This window comes from Scylla paramamosain, chromosome 10 (assembly GCF_035594125.1).
Source record: "Scylla paramamosain isolate STU-SP2022 chromosome 10, ASM3559412v1, whole genome shotgun sequence".
NCBI classification, from domain to species: domain Eukaryota; kingdom Metazoa; phylum Arthropoda; class Malacostraca; order Decapoda; family Portunidae; genus Scylla; species Scylla paramamosain.
This window is the reverse complement of record NC_087160.1, coordinates 21,078,698-21,104,431: the sequence shown is the minus strand read 5'-3', so window position 1 is coordinate 21,104,431 and position 25,734 is coordinate 21,078,698. Positions and strand designations below refer to the sequence as shown.

General features: G+C 40.6%; 1 protein-coding gene and 2 long non-coding RNA genes across 5 annotated transcripts in view; 2 read left to right on the top strand and 1 right to left on the bottom strand.

Annotated features, from left to right (window-relative positions):
- The first annotated feature begins 6,908 nt into the window (after positions 1 to 6,908).
- Positions 6,909 to 12,180, top strand: LOC135104334 (uncharacterized). The gene is made up of 2 exons (XR_010270403.1): positions 6,909 to 8,586; positions 12,043 to 12,180. It is a non-coding gene; the product is annotated as an uncharacterized LOC135104334 (long non-coding RNA).
- Positions 11,127 to 25,734, bottom strand: part of LOC135104331 (zinc finger protein 850-like) — a 15,408-nt gene continuing 800 nt past the window's right edge. For 2 of the 3 annotated variants that reach the window (XM_064011608.1, XM_064011607.1), the window contains exons 2-4: positions 25,482 to 25,560; positions 21,913 to 22,007; positions 11,127 to 15,189 (exon numbers count right to left, since the gene is read on the bottom strand). In XM_064011608.1, the coding sequence (XP_063867678.1) occupies positions 11,775 to 14,402 (2,628 nt within the window). In that variant the 5' untranslated portion in view covers positions 14,403 to 15,189; positions 21,913 to 22,007; positions 25,482 to 25,560 and the 3' untranslated portion in view covers positions 11,127 to 11,774. Of the gene's footprint in view, positions 15,190 to 21,912; positions 22,008 to 24,438; positions 25,416 to 25,481; positions 25,561 to 25,734 lie in introns of those variants that run through there. The other variant, XM_064011609.1, reaches the window with a different exon arrangement.
- Positions 23,541 to 25,734, top strand: part of LOC135104333 (uncharacterized) — a 19,251-nt gene continuing 17,057 nt past the window's right edge. Inside the window, exon 1 of the long non-coding RNA XR_010270402.1 lies at positions 23,541 to 24,107. This is a non-coding gene — a long non-coding RNA (uncharacterized LOC135104333). The remainder of the gene's footprint in view (positions 24,108 to 25,734) is intronic.

The following is a 25,734-nucleotide window of genomic DNA, read 5'->3' as shown; positions in this document are numbered from 1 at the left end:
AGAAGCGTATGGATAGAAGAGAGAGAGAGAGAGAGAGAGAGAGAGAGAGAGAGAGAGAGAGAGAGAGAGAGAGAGAGAGAGAGAGAGAGAGAGAGAGAGGGAAAGGAACAGAAGCAACAGATAACAAGGCAGACTAAAATATTAATGAGAGCCTCTACTTTAGTTCACTCTATTGTTCAACACAGTCGTATTTTTACCAGTAATAAGATAAAAGGAGAGAAAATACGAATTACTCTCTCTCTCTCTCTCTCTCTCTCTCTCTCTCTCTCTCTCTCTCTCTCTCTCTCTCGCCATCATTGTTGTCAGCGGCTTTGTTGTGTCTGCCTCGCGCAATGCCACACCACAGTTTAGTCCCTGAATCAACACTTTACGATGCAGATGAATTATGTAACTGACACGTGCCCCAAACCGCGCCTTTTTGTATCTACGGTAAAGAAGAACGAAAATCATGATAAAACGGGTGATTGAGTTCAGACAGAAGACGATGAGGGAGGTAAATTAAACGTAGAGGAAGAAAATAAGAGAGAAAAAAACCTTCAGATTAAAGATGATAAGAAAGACAGACCAGACCAGGCAGGGTTATTGTACATGTACCTCCCTATACAGACTACCTTCAACAAGCTGTAAGGGAAGTTACTAAGGTTTTCAAGGGAGTTTTTTTTTTCGTAAGTCTGTTGATAGGTTATTTAATATTATGTATTGGGGTATCAATAGGGAGAAACACCCATGCTCGAGTTAACAGGCTGTAGGGGAAATTATTGAGTTTTTCAAGGGAGTTTCCACGATCCTATTAGTAGTTTAGTATGGATTCTACTCTGTCTCTAGGGAAAGACATCCATTAATTTAGACGTTGTAGGGAAGATTTCTCGGGTTTTCAAGGGCGTTTCAGATTTCAACACGCTGTAGGGAAAGTTTTTAATGATTTTGGTGATAATTTAGTAAAGATTCTGTAACAACAACAGAAAAAAGACATCCATGAAATAACAAGCTGCATAGGAAGTTACTGGTGTTTTTCAGTGGCGTTTCAATTTTAACACGGTATTGGGGAAGATATTGGGAGTTTTTCAAGGGGGTTTTCACGGTTCTGTTGATAGCTTAGTAAAAATCCTACACCATCAAAAGGGAAATACAACCATAAATCAACAGACTGTATGAAAAGTTACTAGGTTTTTCAAGGGCGTTTCACTGTAGGGAAAGTTACTGGGTTTTTTCAAGAGGGGTTTCAGGAGTATGGCGATAGTCTAATAAAGATCTCTGCGCCACCAACAGGGAAAAAAACATCCACGAGTTAACAGGCTGTAGGGAAAATGTCTTTTTTTTTTTATTTAAGGGCTTCACTTTAATACGTTGTAGGGAAGGTTACTGGATTTTCAAGGGAGTTTTTACGATGCCAGCAGTAGTTTAGTATAGATTTTGCACTGTCAATAGGGAAAGGCATTCATGAGTTAACAGGAAAGACATTGATGAGTTAACAGGCTGCGTGGAAAGTTACTGGGTTTTCAAGGGAGTTTTCACGATGCTTTGGATGATTTAGTAAAGATTCAGTATCAGTGAGGAAAGACATTCATGAGAATCCGACTAATGATCTGCGTGTCTTTTGAGAACAGGAAAGAGAGAGAGAGAGAGAGAGAGAGAGAGAGAGAGAGAGAGAGAGAGAGAGAGAGAGAGAGAGAGAGAGAGAGAGAGAGAGAGAGAGAGAGAACAAAGAATTTAATCATCGTTCTTTAGTTCCCAGCAGACGATAACCGGTGCATTGAGAGAGAGAGAGAGAGAGAGAGAGAGAGAGAGAGAGAGAGAGAGAGAGAGAGAGAGAGAGAGAGAGAGAGAGTTGAGAGAAAAAAACGTAATCTCATATCGACATTTTCTTATAAGGCACAAGAAAGGAGGGACATTTCCTGCACTTCTCTCCAGGTATTGGTGGCCGCGGCTCGTGTGGACGGCTCAGTGTAGCGAAATATCAAGGCATCGATTACGGAGAGGAACTGAATAATATTGTTCCATTTGATATATTGTCCCGGAAGTTTACAAAGGCTATTTTCTCGATTAACTGATTGCCTTTACGCTCCCCGCTTATTTTGAGTGAATTAGATGTTTAAAAATAAAGATAATAGACAGTATTTTGTTTAGTTGATGCTAACTCCTATGCCAGTAACACGTACTAAGGAGTATCAAAAGAAGGAGTACTTAAGAATACAAAGAATAAATAAGTAAACGTTGGTGTTATGTCAAATCCCTTTAATTCATATACTGATAAGGAAACTTGTTATGGAATATAAGGAGGAGGAGTACTTAAGAATACGAAAGCAAATTATATACCGTGAGATCTTTGAGTCTGCCTTAATAACTCGAGGGCATATTGTTAAAAGAAGGGGCATATCAAGAAGACGGGAATGATATGGAGAAGAGGATGAGGACGAAGACAATAACAACGAACTGGACGAGAGCGAAGACGAAAACACGGACGAAAAGAAAAAGGACGAGGACAAGAGGGAGGACAAGAACAAGGACGAGGAAAGGACAAATACAATAAACAGAATGAGGATAAAAACAATGACAACAACCATGACGATAAAACCAATCAACAAAGGAAGAAGATTAAATGGATAACGAAAAAACAAACAAACAAACAAACAAACAAACAAACAAAGAGGATGATGCTAAAGAGAATAACAAAGAATACCAGATTAGAGAAACAGGACGAGGAAGAAAACAAGGAAACAAGAGACGGAAAAGAAAATGCAACAAACTAAAACAAAGAGAATGATAATTGGCGAAAATAACAAAGAACATCACATAAGAGGAAAGAATACCAAATAAGAGAAACAGGACGAGGAACAAAACAAGAAAACAAGACCAGGCAAAGTGAACGGAGAACTAAAACAAAGAGAATGATAATTGACGATAACAAAAGAATATCAGATAAAAGAAAAAAGAATAACAAATACGAGAGTCATCCATCAAAGCTTTACGTCAGCAGCGGACGCGTGATATGAAGCTCGCATTGTTCAGTAAGCCTTAACACCTCCAATACTCGGCCAATACTTGCATCTGAGCCTGGGCCATCAAGGTGATTGTCTCAACGAGTTCTCTGTCACGTCTCACTTCACACACACGATGACTGGCTGCACGGACACTGGCTTCCCTGCGCTCCCTCCCACGCGAGTCTAAAATAAGCTGTTTATCTTCCACTTCTATTTCAAAACGTTATCCAGTTGATATTTTTACAGTTTCACGTGGATTAAATTTAGAGCCGCATGAGTTGTATGACAGTTCTGCTTTGGAATAATATATTTCTTGGTCGTCTGGCAGTGTTCTATTAGGTAAATGCGTTTTTTTTTTTTTTTTTTGGGGGGGGTTGGGTTCCAGAAAGTAATGATATATTGTGTGCTTGAGTTTATTCGTGTTTTCCATTAGCAATATTATGTAAGAAATGGATGAGTTTATTTCTTTTCCATTTGCAAATCATATATAAATAATGGCCTTTTTTTTTTTTTTTTTTACTGGCACATTGTATGGAAAATGTATTAACTACTTAAAAACCGAATATTGCCAATGAAACCCTTCGTCATATAGTATTCAGCTCCCCGAAATTATGGGATTCAAGTGAAAACACACACATACACAAGTAGGGTCGCTGCAGCTCATTTAAATCAAAGTAAACACCGAAAGCTGCCAGAGAAACCCATCGCTGCCAGTGGAGAGCGGCGCTGCGGTTTGGGCCTGTCTTTCACACACGGCTTGGAATCGACCCCCGGCATGTTCAACCCTAAAAAAGTTCCTTCCTTGATTAAGAACGTCTCGAGTTTCGCCGCGATGCATGAGGCGATAAAGAGATGAGTCACTTCGGCGCCTATCTCTCCGTCTGGTCTAGTTTACGCTGGAAGATGAGACCTACCAAAGCATTTCTTCCCTGCCAACCTACCCACCTACCTAATCTCTCCTTCCCTCCACACGCAACACCTTCCTCTTCTTTTTCCCCACCTGCGCCATAACGAGAGGAGGGGAGGAAGGGATGGGGGGACACGGCACGTACTCTCGGTGGCAATATTCCAGAGAGGATGAGAAGAGAAGCAGGTTAATGAGGAGAAACGAGGAGGGAAAATGTGAGGAAAAGCGCCTTGGGTGACTGAGGAAATTAAATAAAAAGGAAGAGTAGTAAGAAATTATGATAGTGTGCAAGGGGAGGAGGAGGAGGAGGAAGAGGAGGAGGAGAGAAAAAAGAAGAGAATAAAGAAGAGGATATTGAAAGGTGGGTAAGAGTCTTAATATGAGCTGACTTTATAAATTACAAAGAGAGAGAGAGAGAGGAGAGAGAGAGAGAGAGGAGAGAGAGAGAGAGAGAGAGAGAGAGAGAGAGAGAGAGACGAGAGAGAGAGAGAGAGAGAGACTCGTGGGTTGTGGTTGACGAGAGAGGGAGGGGAAGAGGAGGAGGGAGGGAGGAGGAGGAGGAGGAGGAGGAGGAGGAGGGAGGAGGAGGAGGAGGGAGGAGGAGGAGGAGGAGGAGGAGGATGGTTTCCTTTTACACAAGTAAGTAGGATTAACTTACCTGTTTCTATCTCATCCTATCCATCCTCCTCAGCATCCTCCTCCTCTTTTTCTTCCTCCTCTTCCTCATCATCATCATTTCATCTCCTCCCTTCTCAATTTTCCACTTCTCTTTATCTTCCCCTTCTTTTATCGTTCATTATTTCCATTTGCTCTTTGCCGTTTCAACTTATCAGTTCTCTCTCTCTCTCTCTCTCTCTCTCTCTCTCTCTCTCTCTCTCTCTCTCTCTCTCTCTCTCTCTCTCTCTCTCTCTCTCTCTCTCTCCTTCGGTATTCGCATTGTTGTCATTACCGCTGTTCTTGGTAATGGTGACAGATGAGGAGGAAGAAGAGAAGGAGGAGGAGGAGGAGGAGGAGGAGGAGGAGGAGGAGGAGGAGGAGGAGAAGGAGGAAGAGGAGGAGAAGGAGGAGGAAGGTATGCGAGGGTCACGATGCTATATATTACCTTCCTCCCTTCTCCTTTTCCTTCCTTCCTTCCTTCCTTCCTTCCTTCCTTCCCTTCTCCTAGTTCTCCCTTTTCTTTCCCTCCTATGCTCCTAACATCTTTTTACTTTTCTCCCAACTATTCTTCTCTTTATCCTTCTTTCTTTTACTCTTCTCCTCTTCTCCCTAATTTTACATTCCTCCTTACTTCCCTTCCATTTCCTCCTCCACACCAATTCTCTCTATGTCTCTTTCTGGGAAGCTAATGGAGTAAGGATTAATGGAGAGAGAGAGAGAGAGAGAGAGAGAGAGAGAGAGAGAGAGAGAGAGAGAGAGAGAGAGAGAGAGAGAGAGAGGGTAATGGGCACACACACACACACACACACACACACACACACACACACACACACACACACACACACACACACACTGAGATGATTATGACAATGAGAGAAAGACGGAGACAGACATGAGAGTAAGAGACAGACAGACACACACACACACACACACACACACACACACACACACACACACACACACACACACACACACACACGGAGATAATGAGAATGAAAGTGAAAGACTCAAGTGGGGTAATGGACAAACACACACACACACACACACACACACACACACACACACACACACACACACACACACACACACACCTGGCGGGAGCACAGGTAACACTGCCCATTAAAGTAGGTTCCGTGTTTAGCCTCGAAAGTCTTCAGCTCTCCCTCCCTCCCTCCTTCCCTCCTTCCTTCCTTCCTTATCTTTGCTTTCCCTGAGTCTGCCCGTCTTTCCCTCAGTCTGCCCCTGTCTTCTGGGGAAAGTTTCGGCTTATATCGTCATCGTTATTGCTACTATTATTGTTGTGCTGGTGCTGGTTCTGGTAGTAGTAGTAGTAGTAGTGGTAGTAGTAGTAGTGGAAATATTATTTCTTACACTTAAACTAAATAACTTTCTATTTTTCATCATTCTTATTGGAGATGCTTATCAATGTATTATTATTATTATTATTATTATTATTATTATTATTATTATCATTATTATTATTATTAGTAGTAGTAGTAGTAGTAGTAGTAGTAGTAGTAGTAGTAAAGCAACTCATTAGGTAATCTTTCCAAGCGTAAACAATAGAACAAAACAGCGAATGGCCTACCTTGGAAGTGACAACAATGTACGTGGCAGTGTTGTAAGGGACGAGTGGCAGAAGTGATGCCCTTACTACGAGAGAAGGAAGAGGAGGAGGAGGTGGTGGTGGTAGAGGAGGAGGAGGAGTGTCGTGGTCGCTCCCTCTGCTGGCAATGTTTGTAAACAAGAGAGACCAGACCAGCATAGCATTAGGAGAAGTCAATGAGAGGCGTGCGGGTCAAGGCAGCAGTGAGAGGAAGAGGAAGACGGAGAGGGAGGGAGAGAAAGAGAGAGAGGGAGGGAGGGATTAGAGGGGTCATTTTCACGGTTCGCCTCGGAATGTAAACACTGCAGCAACAATGAGTCAACGGAGAACACAATGAGCGTGGTAATTACAGGGAGAGAAGCGTGAGTATGGGTTTTCTTCTGCTGCCATGAAGTTTGGTATTGTTTTTTAAATTGTTATCAAAATACGGAAGTTGTTGACGAAAAAAAACAACAACAGTATTTCAACGTTTTAAAATCTACAGGAGTAACAGTAGTAGTGGTAATGGTTGTGGTGGTAGTAATAGTTTTAGTAGTAGTAGTAGTAGTAGTAGTAGTAGTAGTAGTAGTAGTATCAAAATAATGATAAAATAATAGTAGTAGTAGTAGTTGTAGTAGCAGAAGCAGCAGCAGCAGCAGCAGTAGTAGTAGTAGTAGTAGTAGTAGTAGTAGTAGTAGTAGTAGTAGTAGTAACAAAATAATGATAGTAGTAGTAGTAGTAGTAGTAGTAGTAGTAGTAGTAGTAGTAGTAGCGGTAGTAGTAGTAGTGTCTCCTGACCTGTTGCTGGGTTGACATTATCATTGAAGCAATAAACAAAAGTGTAATGGTGGTGATGACTGGAATTATGGCGGTAATGATAAGTGACTGTGGTGATGACAAGGCTTATGGCGGTAGTGACGATGTTAGTGACGAAGAGGGTGATGGTGGTGGTGGTGGTGGAGACGATCAGCCATCATAAATCGTGTGTAGTGGTCGTGGAGGCGGTGGAGTGGCGCAAGATTTGTGTGGCGTGACGGGGCGCGTGTAAACTGGTTCATGAGTCTTAGTAAACAGGGGGAGGAAGGGCGCTGGTGCTCACACACAAACAAAAGCACTGTTTGTTGTGCCAGGCCCGACCCCACGCTGAGGAGAAGACAGGCACGCCGACAGACAGACAGCCACACAGATAAACGAGGAAAATTCCTGACTGACGCGGAATTAATTCGTAAATGTGCGAGTGTACTGTTGGGATGATATGCAATTGTTTCGTGATTCACTGTTATAACTCTGGAATATTTAAAGATACTGTATTTACTGAGACTATAAGTAACAGGAAGAGAGAGATTTTTTTTTCTTTTTAATCAGGGTTGGCATTTCTCGACAAAGATTTCAGGGTTAAAGGTCAAAGTGGTCAGGAGGGTAAGGCAAGATTCCACTACACTCTAAAAAAAAAAAAAAACTCTATCACTCTACATACGCAGGTTACTTATTAGGACTTTTCCCACTGCCTTATACTAGTACTGTTTAGGTTTGGTTTATTCATGTCTGTCTGTTGCAGCCTCCCTGTCGGTCACTCTCCTGGTTGGTCTTTCAGTCTTAATGGTGCACAGTAAACCCGTCTAATATCTTAAGCAGAAACCCCCACAGGCACTGGCTAATGATGGGAGGGTTTCCTTACAGCCATGCAAGATTGATTTAGAACACAGCACAGATTACCTTCAGCAGGGCAGTCAGAAAAGTGAGATTATTAGCAAGGGCAAGCCAAGATTTCTTTTTTTACACAGGTACACATCAAGGTAGGTACTGTGTGATGGGGGGAATATTCTTACAGCCATGCATGATTGATTTAGAAGACGGCACAAATTACCTTCAGGCGTTCAGTCAGAATACCAGAATTACTATGACCGGAGCAAAGCAAGATTTCAATAACATAAAAGTATTGGTTAATGATGGAGAAGTATTCTTACAGCCATGCATGATTGATTTTGAGGACAGTAAAAAAATAGTAAGATTATTAACAAGAGCAAGGCAAGATTATTATTTTTTTTTTTTTACATGCGTCAACGAGCAAGGTTTATCAGCGACACGGACTAATGTTTAGAGAAGTGGTAGACAGTCATATGATTTATCACTAATACAACACGAGAGCTGCTCATGACTAACCGCCGCACTGCAACAGTTGTTTCTTTCTAATCAAGGCTGAAGATCAAGTTTTGTCCTGCGGGTGTCATCCCCCAAAACAGCCCCGGCAGCGAAGCACCAGATAGTGAACACACAAGCACACTAGTATCGCGCAGTAAAACACCAACACTTTCCAGGATCTTTATCAGACCCAAACGAAATACCTACGACTAAATTCGAAAGCGTGCTAAGTTCCATGCATGTGTCTCTCTTCAAAGTGATCCCATCTAGCTACAAGAGGAGACTCATCACGGGAGAGGGCAGAACGCACGCGGGTAAGCACTCCAACAAAGTGAGATTTTTGCTGGATACGGGTGAAGAAATGTTGTGCAGAAGCAGAAAAGCACACGGAGCATAACAAAGTATTAAAAAGCACAAGGAACTCGCTAGTGTCTTGCCGGTATTAATGATGTACACGAGGAACTTTCTAAATTTAGTATTAGTTCTGATTCATTAACTTATGACTTCCCTATTTTCATCCATATAATCATATTGTAGTAAACGATCCTGCGCTGAGAGGCGATCACCATGCATGGAAGTAGTTACATTTTTTTCAATCACAATTTAAATGGAACGCTGTCTCGTCGTGGTGAAGAGGCTCGCGTATTCCAGTGCCCACTGAAGCACAACTAGAGGGATACCCACTGAAAGGAATGGGATGCAATGCGTTCCCTCTCCAAGACGCCCAAAGCTAGCGTGGCGTGGTGCTAGCTTCACACTCCCTCCAGCCACGATCCAAGCATCCCAACAATGAACCCACACCCAAGACAGACAACTGGAGGTTAGAAATCTAGATCCTACACTTTAGTCTCTTATATGCTGCTGTTGTTGCTGATATGATAACTTTACGGTGCAACACATACACACACAAGTATCAGTTCAACGCCCAGCATTACCCGCCAATGGACGTTACCCTGACAGATTATCAAGGTGTCATAACCAGTAAGCCTAAGTCACTCGGGTACCCTAGACAGCCTCACCCCGCCCCGCCTACCTCCGCCAGGCAGCTCCTCGCGGTGGCGCTGGTCACAGACTCCCGCGGCCTCCAGAGGGATGAGAGGGGCGGCGCGTCACGGCTTACCACATATTAGCACTTTCTGTTCGGACTAAGACGGGACTGTCCGCGTCCTCGTCCGCCCGCTAACTGAGCCGGGGCGTCAACAGGTGGCCAAGGACAGCTCTGCTCCACCTACTGTAAGAAAATTATTACCTTGCCATCTACCTAAAGCAATCCTTCGGTACATCAACGAAAAATGGAACGAAGTAAACTATCAGGTGAAAACAGTTCTATAAAAAGCCGTGCAGCGCTTCTTACCGTCTCACGAACAAACACGAATGTAATTAACTTGGGAGCTTTTTCTCCTTACATCTGCCCACGTAAAATGAACTTGAATGGACCGCGGCCCGCAAACCACGTCCCGGGCAGCGGTGGCCTGAACTTGGGGAGCGCCGTCCTTGAGAGGTGAGAGCTGAGACCCATCCTCGTTATCCAGATGTCGGTGGGTTCACTTCGTATTACAGCCTTCGGATATTGGGTTTACTTAACAGACTCAGCCGGGTATAATGGACTGAAGAGAATTATATTACACGAATGAACTTCCTGTATAATATTCTCTGAGCACTTGACGATATTAAGAGTTCAAACAAAGATAAGTGCACCTCCTCACAGCTTCACCCAACAAGGCAGCTAAGATGAGGCACGCTACCTATTTTTGCTAAGTGGACGGCAAGAGGTGTCTGAAGGAGCTGAAGGAGGGGACACAGTTATGGCGCTCGCTCTTCAGACTTGCAGGGAATATGATGCGCCTCAGTTATTGGTTTTGCGCCTGTGACATCATTAGCACGGTGCAATGCAGTGTGGTCAATGTTGTCTGTTCTTGAAAGGGGTCAGTTGATGCCTGTGGTCTCTCGTCGCTGTCAATCTCAGTATGGAGAGAGAGAGAGAGAGAGAGAGAGAGAGAGAGAGAGAGAGAGAGAGAGAGCGTATGCCTTGTCACTGTTGTATCACTTTAATAGACATCGGTTTAGTAGACAAATAGAAGAGATTAGTATACTAGAGTTGTTCATGGTCAAAGATCTCGGGGGAACTAAAACATATCCACTTTCAACAGTATAAACATTTTAAAATATTACTCACGTATAGGTTTGTGACAAAGACTACTGCCGTGCTTTTGTCAGGTTCTCAAATTGTATGTACTCTCAATAATTACATTTAATATTGTAAACTCCACATTTTCCTATAATTCAGTGATCAAAATGCTTATAGTCACAAAGTTTTATTATGATTTTTATTTATTTATTTATTTTTTTTCATGTAAGTAATCACCAATAACACCGAAAATTGTTAATGACTGTCCCTGGCCGCTCCAATGCTGACAACGGGTTGATATTAATGATATTTAATGTCTTTTTGCTTTATAAAAGATGTTTGATTCAATACTAGATCAACAATAAAATCACTACATGCAACAAAACTGACTGCCAGAATGGTTTTAATTAATTAGTCTGTATTTAAATCTTACTGGAACAACTGAGTCCAAGCAGGACGAGACTAAGGAATTCAATAAAGAATTGTACAAAGAAAATTTAAATTAACTCTAAGAGGCAGCAGACAGATCAAGGTTCTTATAAAGCCAGAGTGAATCAGGTGGCCAGTTTGTTACAAACCAGCCCTGAATCATATTTTTCCCAAGTTTATTCTCAATATGAAAAAAAATTTAAAAATTTTAAGTGCTGATTTGAGTTACATTTATAGTATTTTGTATTCATGTTTGTCACATTTTAGGTATATTTATTAGTCTTCACAAAAACAGAATGCATATGAATCTTTATTAATAACAGGAAAGACCATAACAATTGTGTTATGAGAAGTAACACAAATATGCAAGACCCCTCATGGAGTGCAACCATTGTGCAAAAAAAAAAAAGTAACACATTCAATAAGAAAGTCTTTAAATAAACAACTGCATCCACAGCAATTTATTAAGAATAAAATGATTAGGAAACAGAGCATATGCTGAATGCAATGATCTTTCAAGGAATCTCTTGCACATCTTACATTAATTTCTAACACCAGTGTGGATCAAATTGGATCCAGTACGATCACCTTTTTAAGTGAGACTTAACTTCCTGAATGAATGTAGGATTGACAAAAATATATATAAATGAATAAATAATAAATAAAAAATAGAAAAAAAAATATGGATGTGTGGTCGGCAAGACTGATTATTTCTAGACTTTCACACTCTGAATACTTCCCACTTCTCTTTGTAAAATCTCATCTGTAACAAGACATTTGAGCAGACTGCTCCTGGTATTCCCTATTTAAAATACTATTCATATTGGTAACATCCACTGGAATTCAATTGGCAACATGCTTGATGTGAAATGCCAAGTTTATTTAACAGGCTGAGTGATGGAAGACTTCTGAGTGTATTTTTCCAGATTTCTGGCATGCATAATTTCAAGCACTAGTGAATGAACATACATGCTTACTGAGGGCACACTTCAAATGAAATTTCTCTCCACATCCTGGACACACATAATTTTTCTCACCTCTATGTGTAAGCATATGCTGATTCAGGTTACCTTTCTGGTTGAATTTTTTTCCACACTGTAAGCATTCATGATTTCTGACACCACTATGTATCATAGAATGTCTAGTGAGATTAGATCTAAAAGTAAATCTTTTCCCACACTGAGCACACTCATATCTTTTGTCTTCTTTGTAGGCAGTGGAGCCTGCAGCAAGGTGATTCAACTGCTCTCCCAAAGACTGTGAAACATTTGAGGCAGATTGTTCCTGCAGCTCCATGCTGCCCCCACTGTTGCCCAGCCGTACAGCATCAACTATGATGTATGCTGCTACATTACTGTTGGTAATATTCTTACCTTGTGATCCCAAATTCACACCAAAATTATCATGCTGAGGAAGAGAAGAATGAGCATGTAACTTTCCCGATTGTTGGTATCCATCACCCCCAACACTGGCTTGTGTACACACGTGCTGAGAGAGGCTACACTTTAAATAGAATTTTTCTCCGCATCTCTGACACACATAATTCTTGTCACCTCTGTGTATAACCATGTGTTGAAGAAGATTACCTTTCTGACTGAATCTTTTCCCACACCGTTCACATTCATAATTTTTAATACCACTGTGTATCAAAAGGTGTCTGGTAAGATTAGACTTATAAGTGAATACTTTGCCACACACTTCACATTCAAAAGTTCTAACAGAACTGTGTCTAAGAGTATGTGCAGCAAGCTTGCTTTTGGTCTGAAAAGGTTCTCCACATTCTGAACACTTAAAATTGACCTCTTCTTCCTCAACAGAGGTGTCTGTGACAAGGTGATTCTCCTTATCCCCCACAGCTGAATCAGACATTTTCTGCATATCTGAGCTGCTCACACTACTGTCCAAGTCTACACACTCTATTGCAGCATCAGTCCTGGCAAGCTGACTGCTTTCCTCCTCTTCAATGTCACTGCTGGCAACCTGAGTGTCGTCAAGTGTCAAGTTCATTTCAGACTCTTGGCATTCATCATTTGTCATATTGTGTACATGGCTATGTCTAACAAGGCTAGACAACAAAAAGAAATTTTTTCCACATTTCTTACATTCATAATTACAGTCACCCCTATGAGTAAGCATGTGTTGTTTGAGATTACCCTTCTGAAAGAATTTTTTCCCACATTCTGGACATTCGTGATTTTTAATACCAGTGTGAATCTGCATGTGTCTGGTGAGGTTAGACTTATGAGTGAATTTTTTGCTACATACATGGCACTCAAAATTTCCAATATCACACTGTCTGAGGGTGTGCTCAACCAGTTCACTCTTTGTCTGAAAAGAGCTTCCACATCCTGGACACTGATGCATTTCCTCCTCCTGAGCAGCGGTGTCTGTATCAGGGTAGTCCTTCTGATCCTCCTCTTCTTTCTTCACACTTATGACAGACTCATGGCTCGCATCTGCAGCCTCCACTGCACCTTCATCACTATCAGGATGACTGGCAGACATCTCCTTCTTAGCAATGGCACATTTCTTTATGTGAACCTTGAGGTAAGATTTTCGTGCAAATTTTTTTTCACAGTGTGCGCATTCAAACCTTTTGAGCTCAGTGTGTGAGTGGAAGTGTTTATCAAGAGAAGATTTCAGGCTAAATGTTTCAGTACATAACTTGCATTCATAATTTTTCTCATCAATGTGTGTTGATATGTGGTCAAGCAGATGACTTTTCTGAAGGAATTTTTTTCCACACTCCTGGCATCCATAATTTCGAACACCACTGTGTATCAGCATGTGTGTGGTAAGGTTAGATTTCTGAATGAATCTTTTTCCACATTCTTGACATTCATAATCTCCAACATTATATTCATCATGTTGAGGAGGATGAGACTCTCTACTTTCACACTCTTCACATCTGAATGTCATAATACCCAGATGATTGGGACCATACCTAGCAAGGTTGCTTTTCATGCTGAAGGCTTTTCCACAATCTGAACACTCAAAGTGACTCTCCTGTGAAGGGTGATTCATCTGATTTGCTTCAGCCTGCCACTCGCCTGAGGCAGATGTCTCATGGCCATCCATACTGCTGCCAATCTCTGAAGCTTCCATGTCCATCTGACCAGGAGAAGCATTTTCTACACCTCTCAAAATATTTTCCTGGTTTTCTCGAGATTGCTCCTCATCCATATCATTGGGATTAAAGTTTACATCACCAGTGTGTATCTGGATGTGTTTAGTAATATCAGACTCCCAAGAGAGAATTTTTCCACACTTTCGGCATTCAGAAAACTTTCCGTTTGTGTTTACATCTCTGTGAGTGAGAGTGTGTCTAGTGAGGTCAGACTCATCAGCAAATTGCTCTCCACATTCTTGGCACACAAAATGTCCAATATCACACTGTCTCAGGGCGTGTTCAACCAGCTCATTCTTCGTCTGAAAATTGCTTCCACTTTCTGAACACTCAAACTCTTCATCCTCTTCATGAGCAGAGTTATCTGTAATGGGGTGATCCTCCTGATGCCCCTCACCTTCCCATTCTCTTGAGGCAGACTGATCCTGCTGTTCCAAGTGACTCATGGTGTGGTCTATATCTGTAGCCTCCACTGCTCCAAAATCAAAGACAAGATGAATGGCACAAGTCACCTTCCCAGTATAAGGATATGTAAGGATGTGTCAAATATGGCAATATATCTATGAGAAACAATTTTTTCCACACTTTAGGGATTCAAAGTGTTTGTCACCAACGTGTGTATGGATGTGACAACCAAGTGTATATCTCTTAATATTTTTCTGACCTTCACAAATTTCATCAGTCTTTGTAAACTAAAACTCAGAGAGGTGGTATTTTTAATAAACTTTTTCTGAACTATTGGGATAAAAAATTCCTACCACTACTGAATATCAAGACAAATGAGGTAAAATGAGATTTTCAAATAATCTTTTTCTTTTCCATACTGTTAACCTTCATCACTTCTAATGCTATTAGAGATCACATGCTGGGTGGGGTGAGGCTTTTCACACAATGTCTTCCACACTCTGATCATTCATATTTGTAACATCTCTGTCTATGCCATCAGAAGTGAGAAGAGGGATCCTTGCTTACTCTAGCAACTCCTGCTCTTTTCCAACTTTAGCACAACTGTTTCACTACTACTAACACTGTAACATATATATATAGTCACTCAGTCTTTCAGGAGCTTTCTTGATAGCTGAAATCAGGAAGGTTCCTGAAGGTCTCTCCCCATGCTGTCCTTGAGGGCAAAACTAGAACTGATCAGTGGATGAGTACGCCCAATGAGAAGTAATGAAGATCCTTTATGTCAGTGGTGGGCAGAGCAGCTGGCCTGAGGTGTTTCCTTAGTACCTGTAATAGTGGTGGCTGTCAGGGCCTATATGTTTAATTTCAGCAGGGCCCGCATGCAGTAATTTTTTCTTTGGTTCAAGCAAAAATTATCAGCAATATAGTGCCCTGCTTACTGCAAAATTCAGACAACACTGTTTTCTCCTAGTTACAAACCATAAGAGAGGTCATGCAAAGATGTGTGCAATACTGTAAAATTTCACACACACACACACACACACACACACACACACACACACACACACACACACACACACACACACACACACACACACCACATAGTGTAGTGGTCAGCACACTCAGCTCACAACCAAGAAGGCTTGAGTTTAGTCCTGAGCATGGTGAGGCAGAATGCCAAGCCTCTTAATGTGTAGCCCCTGTTCATCAGCAGCAAGTAGGTATGGAATGTAAGCCGACAGTTTGTGACCTTGCTGTCTGTGTGTATATATGAATGGTCTCAGTCCTACTATAGGGGAATGGCAGGCTGGGTAACTAAGTCCCACGCACTGCCTTTAAGGTGAATGAACATCCCTCCACAACTTAAAAATGCGATACATACTTCATGTACATGTCTCACAGGGGAAAATATTTAGGGTGGATGAGTGACTCTAACAGACTTGTCATACACCAATGGCTATACTACAAACAATAACCTTATACAAGCTTGTTGCACATTCATACAAAAAAAACTCCATTCATTATGAAGACTTTGAATTATAGAATTAGCAGGCAACAGATCTTCCAATAAGACTGACTGGGTGATACATTTACTTCCATAGCAATGAATACAATTAACCAAACATCTCAATTCTGCAGACAAGGGACCTAGAATAGAATAGCTGACAGCTGTGATCAAGTGATGTCATCAGCACCCATCACTCAGCTGGACCACTACATGTCCTCAATATACACAGCTCTCAATGTATGTGCAATTATCAGTTTATTTCCATTAGTGAATGAAAACTTAATGAATTCTTTGATTAATGGCAAATGTAATAGAAACAGTGCATTTGGTAGTGTTGATTCAAGGTGCTGTCAGACTAACACTCTTCCACCAATGTCTACAGTTTCTGTGGCCTTCTGTTCACTATGTTGTCTTTCCATCTGCATCAGTCACACAGATGTGATCTCCATGGAACAAGTTATCATCAACCTCCATCGTCAAATAAAAATCCATGATGGTTAGCATTTAATATCTGAAGCAAAACACTGTATTTTTGCAAGATGAGATTTAATATTTCTTAAAATGTGAAAAAAAAAAAAAAAAATTATTAGTTGCACATAACATTTGTGATTATATAACACCCAACAGTGATTTGTGTAACAAGATACATTTTGGATGTTATAATTTCTTAAGCCAAACTTTAATTCCTACATGGATGCAATGAAGCATACTTGGTCGACATATATCTCTGAAAAAAAAACTTGTGACAGAGGGCAATGAAACCAGTGTTGACATGTATCCCAGGAAAAGTTCCTGTTTTGCATGAAAAATGTGGGTCTATGTGGTTACCTTCCTTCAAAATTGGTGTGTGGTGACATGACATATCTACAACACTACCTTCCTCTTTATTGTCTCACCTACTATGGTATTACTGTTATCATAATGATCATCACCATTATTTTTATCTTCCCTCTATTTCACACACACACACACACACACACACACACACACACACACACACACACACACACACACACACACACACACACACACACCATTCATAGCTTGACTCAATCCTCTAAAAATACAATTAGGTAAGAACACACACACACACACACACACACACACACACACACACACACACACACACACACACACACACACACACACACACACACAGTATATCTTGGTATTACCTATAATCACGTATACATCCGAAATTTGGGGATTTGATGTAAGAAAAGAAAATGAATTGTTATAAGTTAAATGTCTTAAACATCTTTTATATGTAAACAGAAAGACAAGCAAAGATGTTATTTACAGCAAGCTTGGTGTGTATCCAATAGAAGTCACTATCAAATATATGATGATCAACTTTTGGATTAGAATAATCTCTGGTAAAGAAAGTAAATTAAGCCATTTAATGTATAAATGTTTGTTTCAGGTGAATGAGTAAGGTATTTTTTTGTTACCATGGTTGTTATATATTAAAGACATATTTAATGAATGTGGTACATCACATGCATCGTTAGCACAGGCTGTTATAAATGAATCCTGGCTTAAAAAATGTAATAGAGTTAAGATTAAAAGATCAGTGCTATGACAATTTATTAACTAAAACTATTTGTTAGAATTACCAACTGTATAAAACAACATATTGATTCAAAAGTTACCTTTCTAGATTACTAAAGAATAATCAAATTACGGTGGAACCTCGGTTACTGAACATCTCCCTTTCTGAACAACTCGGTTTTTTAACAAAGTTTCTTGATTTCAAATACTACAAGACGTAGTTTCTATATTTCCTTCATTTTTTTATATTTGGAGGAGAGACACAGAGGGTTAGATAGTAATTCAATCTTTGAAATAAGGTAAATGTGATCCCATTGAAGAACCTTGATGTAAACAAAAAAGGTTTGGTGCTCAGGAGTAATCCCGAGCTTCCTGTGGCTCTTTCTATGACCCACAACGCCATCACTACTGCACAACTGCATTTTTCCATTAACTTTTCCCAGCAGTAAGATGTCTAAGTGTTATGATCACCTTCATTTTGGCAGTGAGTGGGTTGCTTCTGTCTGTGTCATTCTGTAAGGCTTCCCTCACTTGATCGGTGACAAAGAGAATGCCTGCATGGTCTAAAGGATATTTTTTGATGGATTTTGTGTCACTAAGTTCATTCAGTCTCAGGTCAGGGTTCCTAGTGAACAGACGTGTTTAGTGAGCAGTGACCTGACGCTAATATAGCTAGCTAGTGTAGACATGGCGCCTTGTGTTGCTGAGTCGTCTGGTTGTGTTAGTTCTCCTGTTCTTGAGGCCTTCGTTGCGAAGGTCTCAGAGGTGGAGGCTGAGTTCCATCGAAGGATCTCGGAGGTGCAGGCTGAGATTTGTAAGAGGATCTCAGACCTGCAGGCTGAGTTCTGTGAGAGGATCTCAGCACCTGTGGGAGGGTCATGTCCCACCATCACCTTACCTAGTAAGGCGATGGAGGAGCAGTGGTCGGTTGTGTGCAGGGGAGCCAAGAAGGTGAACGTCCTCAGGGCACCTTGCATGGAGACGAAGAATCCCTTCAGTGTGCTGGAGTAAGTGAAGAAGATGGAGGTGGACATGGCAGGAGGAGATAAGAAGGAGGGGGTAGATGCAGTTATCCTGCCCCGAGGTAGAGTGCTAGTGTTTGGTGATAGTCAGGTTAGGCACTTAGATAGTGCGTTCTGTGCTAGGGATAGGAAGCGTTGGTTGAGGGTGTGTTTGCTGGGGGCTGGGATAGGAAAGGTAGCTGATAGGCTAGACACATGCTTGGAAAAAGATGGGACCAAGCCAATTGTTTTTCTCAGTGTGGGAGGGAATGACCTTGGTAAGGTCATGAGTGAGGAGCTTATCGGGAGGTTTTGACAGGCTTTGGACAGGATTAGGGACAAGGGAGGGATCCCCGTGGTATGTGGTGTCTTGCTGAGGAGGGGAGTTGGTGCTGAGTGGCTGTCCAGGGCTATTACAGTGAATCGCAGGCTAGTGAATCATTGTAAGAGTAATGGATGGTCGATCAACGACAACTGGGACCTTTTCTATGGTAGGGACACCTTGTGCACCAGGGACGGAGTGCATTTATCACGCCAGGGTGTATACAGGTATACAGGACAAAGAATAAAGATACTATAGGTCCATTAAAGGCACCACATGGGGAGCTGGTTAGTTCTGGGGAGGAGATTAGTAAACTTCTGAATATTTTTTAACTGTCTTCACCCAGGAAAACATGCAGGATATGCCAGATAGTGAATGGGTGTTTAGAGCAGATGAGAATGAGAAGCTGACAAATATTTCCATAACTAGGGAGATAGTGGAACAGGAGATAGATAGGCTAAAAAGTTCAAGACACCAGGACCAGATGAAATATATCCCAGAGTACTTAAGGAATGCAAAGAGATTATTAGTGAGCTGTTAGTTTCTGTCTTTAGGAAATCATTGGAGTCGGGTGAGGTACCAATAATGTGGAGGCAGGCTAATGTAGTACCCATCTTTAAGAAAGGAGATAAAACTTTAGCGTCTAACTATAGACCTGTCAGCTTAACTTCAGTTGTAGGTAAAATATTAGAGTCAATAATAGCGAGGAACATTAGGGAACATTTAGACAAACATAACTTGATAAATCAGTCACAGCATGGCTTCATGAAGGGCAAGTCTTGCCTGACAAACTTGTTAAGTTTTTACAGTAAAGTGTATGAGGCAGTAGGTAATGGTGATAGTTATGATATCTTATATCTGGACTTTAGTAAAGCATTTGACAAGGTACCCCATCAAAGGTTCCTGAGAAAGGTTAGGGCACACGGGATAGATGGGAAGGTGTTAGGCTGGATAGGGTCATGGCTTAGTGACAGGTGACAAAGAGTTGTAATAAATGGCTCGAAATCTGTGTGGGGTCATGTAATTAGTGGGGTGCCACAGGGATCAGTATTAGTGCCATTGTTATTTCTAATATATATCAATGACTTGGATAGTGGAATTAGTAGTGATGTTAGTAAATTTGCAGATGACACAAAGATAGGTAGATTAATTAGGTCAGAATCGGATGCCATCGCCTTGCAGGCAGATTTAAACAGAATGAATGAATGGACGGATAGATGGCAAATGCAATTTAATATCAATAAATGCAAAGTACTTAGCGTAGATAGAGGAAACCCACACAGTAGGTACACATTAAACAACCAAACTCTGGCAAGTACTGGGTACGAGAAAGATTTAGGAGTTATAGTTAGCTCTGAACTCCGTCTAGGGAAACAATGCATAGAAGCCAGAAACAAGGCAAATAGGGTACTAGGATTCATTTTTAGGAGTGTTAAAAGTAGAAGGCCGGAAGTAATATTAAAGTTATACTTGGCGCTGGTCAGACCTCATCTAGACTACACTGTGCGGTTCTGGTCCCCACATTACAGGAAAGATATAGGTCTATTAGAATCAGTACAGAGAAGGATGACTAAAAGGATACAGGGGATGAGGAGTATTCCTTACGAGGCAAGATTGAAGTTGTTAAATTTACATTCTTTAGAAAGACGTAGGTTAAGAGGGGACCTCTTTATCACCAAATCTAGTGAGGGAAGCCTTACAGAAGGGCACAGAAATGAGCAACCCACTTACTGTCAAAATGAAGGTGATCATAACACAGCTGCTGGGAAAAGCTACTGGAAAAATGCAGTTGTGCAGTAATTATGGCGTTTGGGGTCATTGAGAGAGTCACAGGTGGCTCAGGATAACTCCTGAGCGACATAAACTGTTTATTTACATTGATTCTTTTCAATGGGTTTACATTTACCTTATTTCAAAGCTGCATCCATACTTTTTTGTAGTCTGAACAATAAAAAATTCTATTCTATTTTATTCTATTCTATTCACACACACACACACACACACACACACACACACACACACACACACACACACACACACACACACACACACCTAGAAGGGAGCAAAGAAATAGCATGACAAAATGAAATTCACTGACAAAATAACAGTTTGATGCACCATGGAGTAGTTTAGTATATTGTTCTGTTATATAGGTGCCATTCCTTCCATATCCAGGAGATTCCTAGACTGTGTATATTCTTTGATGAATTGCTAACAACGGTGAAAATTGTCAAAAAGAATGAAAACTAATAAAAAATAAAATAAACAGAAAATATGCAGCATTGAATAAAAAAGCAGCTGAAGTTAAATTAAATGAAGCAGAATCAAAGGGCATTCAAAATACACTAATACACCACAAGACCAGTATGGAAAAGGTAACTCATGATAATAAAAAAGATAATCAGTACTTGAAATTTCGTGAGATTTGTGGAGTAAATAAACACCCCTTATAAAACAATGCATGAATTAAGCAGTAGTTTAATGACAAATTATGGAGGCAACAATAAAAAAGAAAAACATTATGGGGTCAGATTCAGGAGATGCACTAGAAAAAGGAGAAAATAAGCTAAAGGAGTGCAATAAATTGAAACACAAAGTCAAGTAAAGAAGCACAAGAGTATAAAATATGTTACAGTATATGAGTTTTATAAATATATGTGAAGAGCAACTATTTTGTAACTATATGAAAAGTAAAACCAAAGTGAACAATGAAAATTCACTCAACATATAATAAAGAAAAAGACATTTGAATTAAGTGAAACAAAATTCTATCCAGGAAATTCAAAAGGAAATGTATCAGAAGCTGAAAGCAATGCAAATTTGGAGACACATGGTAAGGAAAATAAAAAGAAAAATGAATGAATGAACAAATAAATAAAAGCTGAGGATAAAAGCAGTACTTCACATGAGATCTCCCGGATATGGAAGGAATGGCACCTATATAACAGAACAATATACTAAACTACTCCATGGTGCATCAAACTGTTATTTTGTCAGTGAATTTGTTGCATATACATCACAAGAAAGATCCAATATAACAAATTCACAGACTATATTTGTTATTTTACTTACAATCTAAGGATAATATGAAAGTATACAAAATTACGATGATATTCAAATGTAAGAGATGTGTAAAAAAACAGAGAATATGTATTAATGATGCTTACCACCAGTCACTGAGGTGTCCTTTGAGGAAGGCAGGAACAGGCTTGCCGAGGGCACTATGACAGTGGTCCTCTTGATCTGGATTATGAGCCAGTTACTGAAAAGATAGGTAAATTTAAGGCATTTTTTCATTAGATAACTTGCAGTTATACAAAGGCCCTAAAACTGCAGAATATACTGTCAACAAATTGGAGTCTGCAGAAACAAAATACTAATGATGTTTGTGAATTCCATCAAGCAAGCTGGTATGTACTGATAATATAACTGATACCAGCACAAATGAAAGATTAGCTTGTTATAGTTAATGAGAGTGGACAACTGAGGGAGGACATGTTTACTCATACACCTCCTGATACCATGACTGCTGAATTAATGCAATGCTTGACTTAAGATTATCACTAACAAACATCACAAAACAGATATGAAGGCAGCTTCATCAGGAGTGGATGGATAAATGGCATACAAGTTCACACTAAACAACTACAGTTTTCTGCAATCTGTTGATATTGTGCATTGCATTGGCTGAATTTAGAACTATGATATACACTCACTACTACTGACATCTAGACATTGGAGAGAAATCAATGAATTCAGTGCATGGCCAAGAAATTTAAGATCAGGTATGAAGAATGGGAAAGGACAAGGTGATGTAGGAACTGGCAGCTGCACTAAAGCACAATAATCTATGACAGTAACAAAGTGGTTTGTGCTCAAATGTGGAGGTCTAAGTAACCAGAGGTCAAGTCTTGCCAGAAGTTGGGTGTTTCAAGCTACGGTTGGATACTCGGCATACAAGTAATCTGACATGATCAACACATTATCCAGTGAAAAAAAATTCAAATTTCCTATTTGTTTTGCTAACAACTGCCAGCTTGGTAAATGAGCAACTTGTCACTCGGGTGAGTATAAAATTTTAAATTTTTGGGGATTTTACTGGAACATTTGCTAATGGTACACAGTATGCTATGCACTGTAAGGTAAAAGACATTATTTATACATGTTTTACTGCACTTTTAAGTGATGAAAACAATATTTTTAATTCTTTGGTTTTTACAGGAATAAAGTCTTGCCATCTGACCATTTTCTTGCTTCCAGTAGCAGCTTCAAAATAGATTATGACTATAAACCAAGTAAACCAGTGAAATGTCAAGTGGCTGAAGAATACCCACACACTTCACATCAACCCTGTCTTTAACCACTTCACTATAATGACACACGTGGTGCATCACTGCTCGCCCATACAACCATCCAGTGATACTCCTGTGTGTTCTACACATTGAGTTTGAAATCCCGTCTTCTGATACAGGCAGAGTGAGGTGGCCTTCACATACCTCAATCAATCAGATCTCTGGCTCCATCCCCTTAACTAGTCATCTGATCATAAAACAATAAATAATTTCAATACCACTTATATGGCAGCTCCCTTGTTAGCAGCAGAGGTGAGTTTTTAATGCCAATAGGAGTTTGTCTGTCTTCCATACATTACGGATAATCTTTCTGACAGTAGCAAGGATGAGTATATCCCAGACATGAATGATAAAGATCCCTGTAGTGATGATGAGGATGGTGGCCCTGAGGCTCACATGAGGGAGGTTTAGGGAGGTTGGAGGTTGATATCAAATGTGTTTTCTAGTAAGTTTCCTGATTTACCATCATAGCTTCTTTCTTAATTCTCTGGAATGAATCCTGCTCTTGAGGACTCATCACTTGTGTCTCTCTTTTTCTTGGAAGATGAAATGGCTAGCAAGTTAAATGACTGGGTGAATGAGAGCTGCCCAGTTTTTTGCCGAACATTCCGAGAAAAAAGGTCATGCGAGCAGAATTACATGACACTCTGTTACATGTGACAAAATATATAATTTTCTTGCTCAAAATCAATAATGAAATAAATGGATAACAAAAACCAGCAAAATAATCCTTGAAAAAGATGCAAAAAATGTTAAATGGCAATTGCACCTTACAGAGAGTAGTGGCGACTTGCCCCTTGCACCTTGTTGCAGGGCCACACTGTGTGCCTTGTGGTAAAAGGGGTTAATGGTGGCACTGCACACCTCAAGAAAAGGTGGTATGAAGCTCTGCTCAGGTCTCTTCAAAGCAATCCTGTCTCTGCATCATGCATGCAGTGCTGCGGCAAGGTGCAAAAACACAAGCCACAGCAGAACTAGCTGTGAGGTGCCCTGTGCTCCATCTGGCTAAGGTTTGTCCTTCCAGCCTGTCACTCCAGTCACATCCACCTACCTTTCTTTCTTTTCTTTCTTTTCTTGATAAGAAGTCTGTCCCACCCATTCCACCCCAACTCCCCCCCCAACCCCTCAAACAAGCTTGGGGGCCTGTGGGGAATCCGGGGTTTTTGGGGGGGATGAAAATATGTGAAATAAGGGCGTTAAAAAATCTAAGGAAATTTACCTAAATATTTCAAATTTCCCTAACCTATCCTAGCCCCTGGACCCTTCCTGCTTGGATGTTAACCTAACCTAGCATAACCTAACCTAACAAGGGAACTCAAAAATTATAATGTTATGCCTTACCTGTGTGGTGTGAAGATTCTCAGGGCGATGGAAGTGGGTGCAGTTTGGCGGCTTCCTTAATAAACACATGTAACCTCTTCCTTATGTCTGTATATCACATCTTAACCATTGCTGTTGCTAAATATCTCAAATAGTGACTTCTTTTCCTGCTGAACACTAGCACTGTTCACTTTACCTCCCTCCACTGGGTAGTCATATTAACAAATGACAGTGAGCCTCTATCAGAACACCTGGCATGTCTCTAAAACAAATGAAAAGTGTAACTGAACCTACCGTGGAAAGTTGTAATTGGCGGCCTCAGGAATGACCTCACAAGTGACAGCTCATGACTGGAGGGATCAGTTGTATAGATACCATGAAATCCTAATATACCACTACCCACAAATCCCAGTTATAAACAAAATAAAGTAATTTCAATGTTTACTCTTAACTGATGCAGAGTTTGCTGGAATTAGAAAATATTAAATTTCTGCTATTACAGCCATACTAGACACATGCCCCCCAATTTTTTTTTACATTTACGGCAAGGTCACCGAACCCTTCTTCATGACACGTGAGTTTTGTGCTTATAGGTAACACAGACACGATATCCAGATTAACCATAACTGACTGATTTCTCAGTATTTTGTAATGACAAATGTCTCAATTGAATCACTACATGGTCACCAGGCAAGATAAGCAGGGCAGGTGCTGACCATCTTTGCTACCAGGAACCAGGAGACAACCATGTAAACTATCAAATATCACTGTACCATAAATGCCTATTGGCACTATGAGCTAACAACACAAAAACATATTACTTTGTCTTCCAGTGTGATAGACACAATTTCGACACTTCCCTAAATCTGCACTGAAAAAAGTTGGTAAGAATTACATATTTGGTGGATGTAGCTTTCCAAAATGACACCAAAATGTTCAATCTCCGAGTAAACTTGATGAGGTTATATGAAAATCTATTAAAGAGCACATCACCATCACTGAATACCCTTATAAGTAACACACCCAAACATCAGCTGGGTCACCAGATACCAGATCACACGTACCTGCACTCAGAACAGAAGCAGGGGACAACAGTGATGACCTTACACCAGTCTTCTTGTGCTGCTGACTGCCACACACAACCTACAAGATTAACAACACGTCAATAACTCAAGCAACACACGGCAACCACAAAACCCATACATACCATCACATACAAACACACGCATCACGTACCCTTGTCAGTTACACCACACCCCATAACACACATATAACCTTACTTTCCTTAATGCCTCCAGTTACCAGGGAATGAGGGAG